This window comes from Curcuma longa, chromosome 8 (genome assembly GCF_044706935.1).
Source record: "Curcuma longa cultivar G26 ecotype Majalengka, Jawa Barat chromosome 8, ITB_CL_G26_1.1, whole genome shotgun sequence".
Lineage (NCBI taxonomy): Eukaryota > Viridiplantae > Streptophyta > Magnoliopsida > Zingiberales > Zingiberaceae > Curcuma > Curcuma longa.
In genome coordinates, this window is record NC_133868.1 from 11,548,341 (window position 1) to 11,557,732 (window position 9,392).

General features: G+C 34.5%; 1 protein-coding gene across 1 annotated transcript; it reads left to right on the forward strand.

The window, feature by feature from the left end:
* The first annotated feature begins 546 nt into the window (after window positions 1–546).
* On the forward strand, window positions 547–8,865 carry LOC141833094 (large ribosomal subunit protein uL30y-like). The gene is made up of 6 exons (XM_074720491.1): window positions 547–700; window positions 2,937–3,130; window positions 6,385–6,482; window positions 6,590–6,727; window positions 6,828–6,930; window positions 8,406–8,865. The coding sequence occupies exons 2-6, from the start codon at window positions 2,948–2,950 to the stop codon at window positions 8,619–8,621; spliced, it is 738 nt and encodes a 245-aa protein (XP_074576592.1). The 5' UTR covers window positions 547–700; window positions 2,937–2,947; the 3' UTR covers window positions 8,622–8,865.
* Window positions 8,866–9,392: the final 527 nt, after the last annotated feature.

Sequence of the window (9,392 nt, forward strand, 5' to 3'; positions counted from 1 at the left end):
TAGTCTTTCGGTCGCTAATTTTACAGTTAATTTAATATTTGAAAATTTATAATGTTTTTTAGCGATTGAATCAGTATTCGGTCACTAAATTAGCGATCGAATGCTATTTTGGTCGCTAATTTTATAATTAATTTAATATTTAAAATTTTATAATCGGTTTTAGCGATTGAATTGGATTTCGGTCGCTAAATTAGCGACCGATTCAATATTCGATCGTTAAATTAGCAATCACATATCAATTCGTCGCTAATTTTACAGTTAATTTAATATTATAAAAAATTATAATAGATTTTATGATCAAATTGAATTTCGATCGATAACGGCGGAAGTAAAACTTCGGTATAATATTTCTAAATTCCCGAAGTCGCCGAACACTGTATCCTCCGGTCTTATTTGACCTCACCAGCTATCATAGGAAGGCGTAAATATTTCTTCCTCATTTTCTTTTCCAAAAATATTTTTTCTTTCTTTTTGGAGAAAAAGAAATAGAATACGTAATAAATTTTGAAAGAGTATGTCAAAGTTTCTATCACCTAAAAAGCCTAAAACGCCGGTCCGAAAATTAAATGCCTAAAACGCTTGCTTCCTCCCGAACCCTAAAATCCCGAAATCGCCGTTCCTCCGCCGATCTCTCTCATTTCTCCTGAGCTCCTCCTCCGGCACGATTTTCCTGTGGGATCTCCTCTTCAGGCGTCTCAGGGTAAGTGTTTAGGGTTTTTTTTTCCTTGGTTGCGGTGTCGCTGGGTTGCTGCCCAGCTCGGGCGGCCGGTGGCGGTGGTGTCGCTGTTGGTCCCGCGATAGAGCTTGGGGTGGTGGCGCTGTCACCTCAGGTCTAGTTGCGCTGCCAGTCCCGCGGCCGCAGATCTGGTGGCGCAACCGGTCCCGCGACCGACCGCGGGTCTGGTGGCGCGGCCGGCCGTCGGTTCTGTTGGCGTGACCTGCCGCCGGGTCTAGTGGCGTGGTGGCGCGGCAGCTGTGTTGGTGGCGTGGTCAGCCTTCTCGATGGTTGCAGGCTGCTTGAGGCCTGGGTTTCAGTAACAAATTTAGATTGAAAATTCAATCAGAAACAATTGCAGCAAGCAAAACAAAAAATAAAAAATAAAACGTTTCAGTAGTCAAACAGATTTGAAACAAAGGATGGAGAAAAAAAAACTCTCGAGCTTAGAACCCTTTTCACAAGGTATATCGTCTGCCGACTCAAGCTAACTCATTGTCTTCACTCCATCTAAGCAACCCTTTTCGGATTTTACCTTATTATGTATAAGGATTGAATCAGGTTGAATCGCTGCGTTACAAGCTCTTTGGTGGCCTTGCTGTTCTAAGCTCGAGAGTTTTTTTTTCTCCATCCTTTGTTTCAAATCTGTTTGACTACTGAAACGTTTTATTTTTTATTTTTTGTTTTGCTTGCTGCAATTGTTTCTGATTGAATTTTCGATCTAAATTTGTTGTGTTGTACTAAGATATTACCTTTTATTTGTTCTGACTACTTGTACTTTTCGTTTCTGATTGAACTTGATGCTCTGTTGTTTCTCAAAGGGCATTTGAGTTGAGGGTATATACTGTTGTTTCTGTCATATAGGTCACACATGATGTATGAAATCAATGAGTAAGTCAAAGGTGGAGAAAGGTAAATGCTCACTTACCAAGGTGGCAAAATTAACACTAGAAAAATAAGTGTCAATGTGTTGAGGTGAATGCGAGATTAAAATTCTAATTAAATCAATTAGTAAAACAAAGGTGGAGAAAAGTAAGAAGAAGAGTAAATGCTTACCAAGGTGGTAAAAATAACACTAGCTAATAGGGAGTTGAGCTGATCTCTAGAAAACATGAGTAGAGACCTTTCGAAGCATAAAACATAAGTAAATATTTTTAATCAACATCTCTATTTATAGAGGTTGTCAAAGAAGAAAGAGAGAGATTAAATAGGGGCACAATTTGAGGATGGTAATAATCAGGAAAAGCCAAGAGTTGTCTTTTGATAATGATCAAAGAGGATCAAGAGAGATTTCTTATCAAATTCTAAAAGATACTTTGCAAAACATAACACGAGAGAAAATAACTGATGTGGATAAACTTATAATATTGAATACATACATACAGAATCATATTTTGAGCAAAACATAGTTCTATTTCATAAAAATAATTATTGATTTTTATTTCTCATAATTCTATCTTCAGTTTGAACCTGAACAAATTGAACCTAATTAGCCAAATTCCTTTATTTAGGCTTTTCAAATTCATCTCGAGGAAACAATCAACACATATTTGAGTTTGTGCCCCAGACTCATCCCAAGATGAAGCAGAAGTGTTCATCTGGACAGAAATTTATTCTATTCTATACGGTCGAAATAAGCTCAAGAAGTTTCGAACCAAGTATTGTTTTCCAATATTGTTTCTCCTTTACAAGACAATTTTTCTGTCATATGCCTATGCCCTCTCCATATTTCTCACGGACGGATAAGAAATAGAAGATCGTCAATGAAAAAGTAAAGATTATACTATGTGATTTTTCTGTTGTTACTCTGTTCAAATACATTCAAATTTTATCCTCCTTTTTTTTTGCCAAACTTATTCTCAAAGTGTCACAGGTTTTTTTCCCCTTTGGGACTTAGTTTAATTCCTAAGTTCGGTTTAATTTATTTTTCAGTTTTGTTGTCAAATTGAATTTTCACATGGAAAAAGAATAATCTTCCTTTTTTTCTTTCTTTCAAAACTCTGCTGTTTTGTGCTTGTAGCATAACTATGTTGAGCCTCCTCTTTTTTTTATTGAAGTTTTAGTTTTGTTTATCTCTTTCAAATGGTTTTTTTTGTTTGCAAAGGATGTTGTCAACTTTGACTTGCTTGATGTATTCACATTTTTTTACCTTACAACTTGTTTTCCTGTGATATATTGAACATTTTTGTTCCAATAAATTCATTGAGGAAATTGCATGCAGAATAACCTATCATGGCGGAGGAACCACAACCTCTTAACTATGTTCATGAGACTGTGCTGAAGAAAAGAAAAACCAGTGAGGATTGGGCCATCAAGAGAAGGGAGCTCCTAGCAGAGAAAAAGAGAAGTAAGCAAGAGAGATTTAAACGTCCAATTAAGAGGCCTGAGGAGTTTGTCAAAGAATATCGAGACAAGGTTAGTAAGTGATCCATATTGTTTACTTGCACAGTGTATGTTAAGATATTGTACCTTGGCCTCATCTCTTTCACTTTGGTCAACTTATCATCTAGTTGAAAACTTCTTTATCAAGGGAGACATTTATCTGCATATTACTGGTTCATTGTAAGCACTTATAAAACTCTGCTGAAATTCTGCCTTCCGTGGAATTATACTGGTCAACTGTTAAACCTTATACATATGATGTTTTATTTGCATTGTGAAGTTGTTCTTTCCAATATCTTGCCTTCTTTACATTTCAGTTTCACATAGTGGATAGTTAACGCAATTTTATTCAGTCTAGTGTTGACAATTTCAAAACTGATGTGAACTTTCAACTGGATTTATCTTCTCGAAAATATGATGGAAAGAACCTAAGAAATTGTGGTAGTTGAAGGAAAGAACCCAGTTATGGGCTATGGAGTCTTTGTCTTTCATCAATTCACCTTCTGTTGTCCACTGTGAAAAGCAGCTAAAAGTGACGACAGCCCTAGAAGCTTTTATGTTTTGTGTTCAGCAATCAAGAAAGCAGTTAACTTAGGGTTGGGCAGGAAACTTGTATGTACTACAAATGAGTGTAAATGCCATTTGGTTAGATAAACACTTGTCATAAGAAGAAATAAAGAATGATAATGAAAGTGTTTGGCCATCTAAAGTACTAAGATCTTATTTGTTCACAGCACTTAATTCTACAAAACCTTAAAAGATATAACTGTTTACATAATCACCAACATTGCATTTGGTTCATATCAAGGATCGAAATCTTGAGCTGTTTCGCTTGATACTGGTGAAATTTTTTGTTCCACGAGTGGACCGGCATCAACACTAGCGTTTCGATCGGGATATTGTCCGGAGGCGTCATCCGAATCCGGCGATGCCTTCGGAGGCGTCATGGATTGTGGGTTTCGTGCGACTGCACGTGCCCCGGTCGTGCAGCTCGCGTGTGCTGGTCGCCCTCGCACATGCCCCGATCGTGGTCACATGGAATCCGGATTTTTTTTATAACTTAGGTTTTAATAATCACATAGGTTAATAATTTTAATCAACTCTTAGTTATAGTTGGGATAATTTAAATAGACTTAATTAGAGTTTCATAAAATTATCTTATTATTTTTTAAAAAATATTTTATTTTTTATTTTTAAATATTTAGATTATATTTTTTATTTTTAGTTAATATATTTTATATTTTAAAAATACCGAAACTATATTGGCACGACACGATATGGTATCAAAATTGTATTGTTCTAGTATGAGATTGAAATCTCGGCACGGCTCGATATTTTAAACCTTGGTTCAAGGGTCAAGTATTCTATTATGTATGAATTTCCATGGAATAAATATTCCTATATATTTGCAAAAATGAACTTGTGATACCAATTCCCATGGATTGTGATTCCCTAATCACCTTCTTAGATATTTCTTACTCTAATTCAAAGACTAACTATTCCTTCTATATTCTATTCTTGAAGGAGTGTGCAATTAAATAAGCAATAAAAATAATTTTTACTTAACAACATGATGATTAACAAAATTTTTGTATGAGGGTGATATGATCCATTAATTTGGATGCTGGGTTGTTATTTTATTGAAGAAGTTCAATGAAGTAGAGGTGAGGATGCTAAGTTTGATATATATAGTTACTAGAAATAATCAAATAAAAAATATTGTCCTGAAAAAATAAGTATAGCTCCAATCAATGAAACAATAGCATATTAAATAAGTTGAGATGCTATAGATATGCTTAAAGTATCCAATAAATTTTTAATTATAAGAGTTGAGTCAATTAAAGTGGAAGGTGTATGGGAGAGGGTGACTAAAGAAAAAGTGTAATGAAAGTGATATTAGATTAATTTCAATTTGATTATTAATAATAATATGGCCTTGCTTAGTGCCCAATGGAGGGTATCAAATAGTTGTGACAAACACACTTGATTACTACAATGACATAATGATTGAGAAAATAAATTGTATTTAAGCTTCTATAGCATATATGCCAAAAACTACTTTTTCTTGTAAATGATCAATCATTTACTTGTATTCATCACTTGCAAAACAAGTGTTTACGCTACAAGCTACAATATAGGGTACCTTAAGGTTTTAAGTTAATTGGCTTTGTTTAACTTGGTTTTAATGAATAGAAAGATTTCTTTTTCAATTGCATATATGTGCCACATAGGACATATACAGTCAATGTTCTCCCCCCTTCCAAATTCACCTAGCTGCATATGCAGAAGTGCTGCCACTTTTAAATCCAGGTACAAATGATTATGCGAGTGAAATATTACTTGCTGCATATTCATAATCAAATGCATATGTGAGCACATGAAATGCTTTTTAAAACAATAACCATTCTTGAAATCACAATCATCTTGCACTTGATGTATTAGCATTGTTGGTTGAATATATGATACCTATGCCATTGCTTAAACAAGAGTAGACTTAAACGATGCCATTTTGATTGTTTTTTTGAAACAATAATCATCCTTGATCGTCCATTTTGTTGGTTGAAGTATGATCCCAATGGCATTGCTTAAACAAAACCACTCTTAAGTGATTGTTTCCATTTTGGTTATACTAATCATTCAATCTTTGATGCTCTTGTGGCTCGTGAGTATAATCTTTTCCTTTTAGTTTAAACGTGTTGGAAAAATCAACATCTATAATTTTACAACAAAAGCTTGTTAAGAAGCCTTTTAATGGTTCATAAGCCAAAGAGAAACATTTGTTTAGGAGTGAATATATGTGAAATGAGCAGAAATGATTTGAGTTATAATTTATATAAGAAGACATCAATGAGGGAAATCTCTAGAAATAATAATTTAATCTAAGAAAAGGCATCAATCAAGGGAAATGTCTATAATTGGTAGTCACAATGTTCTATGAGGGTGATTTCTATTTCATGATTATTTGTTTTGTTTGAGTCATTACTGTCTAAATTTTGGTTTGTTGGTTGCTATCCTCTCTACCATTTACCATAGTATTCCGCCTCTAATTACTGGGCAAGGGAGTTTAGACATGTGGTATTACACACATTGTTATAAAACACTCATGGAACTAATGAGAGGGCATGTATTGAATACTCTTTTTCTAACTCTGAGTGCTCTTGTTTATTTCATGTGCATGCGATAGTTTTACATTGTTTTTTATAAGTTAGTTTGTGGTTAGTTAATCTAATCATACTGCATAGAAAATGCCTTTTCTTTTTTATTATCTAATATAATTTCATTTTCAGGAATTGGATTTTGTTCGGATGAAGCAAAGGTTAAAAGTTCGGAAGTTGCCTAATGTAGACATGAAATCTAAGCTTCTTTTTGTTATCCGGATCCATGGGTTAGTTATATAACTTTAATTTTACATTATCTTCTTCCTTTAATCTTGTTCAATGTAGATGGACGCACACATGCCCTTTTGTGGCTCTAACTCAAGCTTGCATTCAGATCAAAGGATATGCATCCACAAACAAGGAAAATCCTGAACAAGTTGCGACTTGTACAGATATTGAATGGTGTTTTTCTCAAAGCCAATGAAGCAAATTTGAGAATGTTACTGAGGGTAGAACCATTCGTTACTTATGGGTAAGAATGGCGCTCCTTTATTCTCACTTAATTTCAGAGAAAGGCAACATTCTACTTTTTTTATTTTCTTTCTTCTAAGATGTTTATTTCAACTTTGTAGTTATCCCAACCTGAAAAGTGTTAAGGAGCTTATCTACAAAAAAGGCCATGGAAAAGTAGACAAGGAAAGGGCTCCTCTAACAGACAACAATGTCATTGAGCAGGTAAGACGTGTTCTAAAATTTTTGATACTACAGCGATACCTCTGATCTAGTTCATGTTCCCATAATGGACATATTGCTGCATAAAGTTGCAAGCATACTCATATTTTCAAGAATGGGACTTTATGACAGTTCACAATGTGGCAGTTTGGTTCACTTTTCAAACCTGATTAGTGCAATTGACATTTATGCTTGAATCTTCAATGTTTCTTTTGCTGATATCTCAACAAAAGAAAATTATGCAATAAATGGTGGTAGTAAATGAAGCTTTTCAAAGAAACACTCAGTCTCTAGGGCTTAGAGGGGCTATTCTGACTCTTGAGGACCTAAAAAGAATTTCCTCATAAAATGTACTTGAAGCTGCAAAAATCTCTATCATAAGTGAAGACGGTTTTGAGTTATTTTGTATGATTAAGTAGTCTGCTGCTGTTTATCCCCCAAAAAAGTCTTAATGCATGTTGAAGATTCTGAAAAATTGTATGTATATTATATTGGCACCCCTGGCACTCCCTCATTTAAGTTCTATGTTCACTTTTAAGAAAGCAACTTTTGGAGCTAATCTTTGTTTATCAAATATCGAACCAGCCAAGTATAGCAGTCACTTTGTTTACATGCATAATTCTTGTCTGTACGCTTTTTACAATCTCCATCTGATTTGCTTTGTTCTTAGACATTTAGCCAAAAAGACAAGTCAAATCAACTCAGGTTATGTGGTTGCTCTTGAGGAGAGAGATGATAAGGCTGAGTGAATGCCACCATGACCATACTCATTTTAGTTCTCTTGGTGTGTAATTTCAATGACAGTGGAAGTTTAGCTGTTGATTGTGTCATTTATGTAGTCAAATTTGTTGGGGTGTCCTACAAGAGGTTGATTAACTAGTGACTTATTGGTGTTGTTTTTTAAAAGGAAGATTGCTTTGATGTCATACAAGGTTTGACGTGTGAAACAGCGTGCTTTTCTTTATTTATCTGCATATCCTGAAGCAGATTTGTGATTGAATCATAAAATACTATTTTGTGTTCTCACCCCCAAGGTGCTATGAAACTGTGTTTAGGTGATATTAAATTGTATTTTAGGTTCTACCAAACTATATTTTAGGTGCTACCAGAATATATTATATGTGATAAAATTATATTATAGGTGCTATTAAATTGTAGTTATTTTATATGTTTTGTATTGATTCAAATTTGCTAGACATGACCCAATCTACTGTCACCTTTTGAAAATGGCAAGGTTTGATTCACCATTACGTGTGCTCAACCTGAACCATTGGCAAGGTTTGATTCACCAGGCTTCTCAACCTGATCGATGTGCTAATCGTAGGGCTATATTCGCCAAGTTGCTTCAACTATTCATTTTGTGCTACTTATTCATAGGCCGTCATAGTTTCTGATTCACTTGCTCATGCTACTTTTATCGCTTCACTTTCGTTATTTCCATTTATTACGGACGTTTAACTTGCATTTCTGTGGAATAGGCTCTTGGTCAGTATGGTATTCTTTGCATCGAAGACATCGTGCATGAGATAGCTACAGTTGGATCACATTTCAGGGAGGTTACACACTTCTTGTGGCCATTTAAGCTCAAGTGCCCAGAGAGAGGTCTTCGGATGAACAAAAAGCTCTTCAAGCTAGGAGGCGATACAGGCAACCGTGAAGATCAAATCAATGCGCTAATTGGTAAACTGAACTAGCCAGTGATGTTTGTCTGCCAATGGTGATCCATGTCAGTGGTGGGGGTGGTTGATAAACTGATCGCACCAAACCTGCAATATCGATAGCTAAAAATATTCAGTTCCATGCTACACTCTTATTTCCTGCATCTTACTTAAATCAGCTTTCTTGCAAGCTAGAAAACTAATTTTATGTTGGTTAATTGCTGGCTTCTTGTTCTTGATTGATGCAGTAATTAAATCCTATGCGGAATCTGTAGGTTTATCTATTGATTACTTTTATAAATTCGGTTTTCTGAGGATCTTATTCGAGCTCAATATAAATATGATCATGTATGTCTTTTTTTCCATCAAATATCACAAATTGGTATCCCTCTCATTTGATATTTTTCTTCAAAAGTCTGCTATTTATAATTTTTTCCCCTTGAATATTTTATAGTCTTTAATGATCTGCCTTAAGGAGATCTACTAAGTTTACAAGGCCTTAGGATGGTTTGCGGCTGATAGGTAGGCCTTGGAATTATAGCCGTCAAGTTAGGTTATGTCCATTTTGTCAATTAATTTAGGTCAATTGGATTAAAATTTTATCAATCTATTTTAAGATGGATTGACCGTCTAGATTTGCAATTTACATCAATTGGTTGCGGGTTGAGAAAGTTTATTTATTTATTTAAAATTTTAAAATTAAAGTAGAAAATTCAAAAAATTAGTGAGTTGATCTATTTAAATTATTTTTAAGTTTAAAAATCTGTAATTTAAATTTAAAATTTTCAATTTAATCAATTTAAATTA

Bases quoted from the DNA above. Each gene is read 5' to 3' on its own strand.
- LOC141833094 (XM_074720491.1), top strand. From the start codon at position 2,948: ATGGCGGAGGAACCACAACCTCTTAACTATGTTCATGAGACTGTGCTG. The intron at 6,483-6,589 runs GTTAGTTATATA...GCTTGCATTCAG, and splicing joins TTTGTTATCCGGATCCATGG to ATCAAAGGATATGCATCCAC. The intron at 6,728-6,827 runs GTAAGAATGGCG...TCAACTTTGTAG, and splicing joins GAACCATTCGTTACTTATGG to TTATCCCAACCTGAAAAGTG.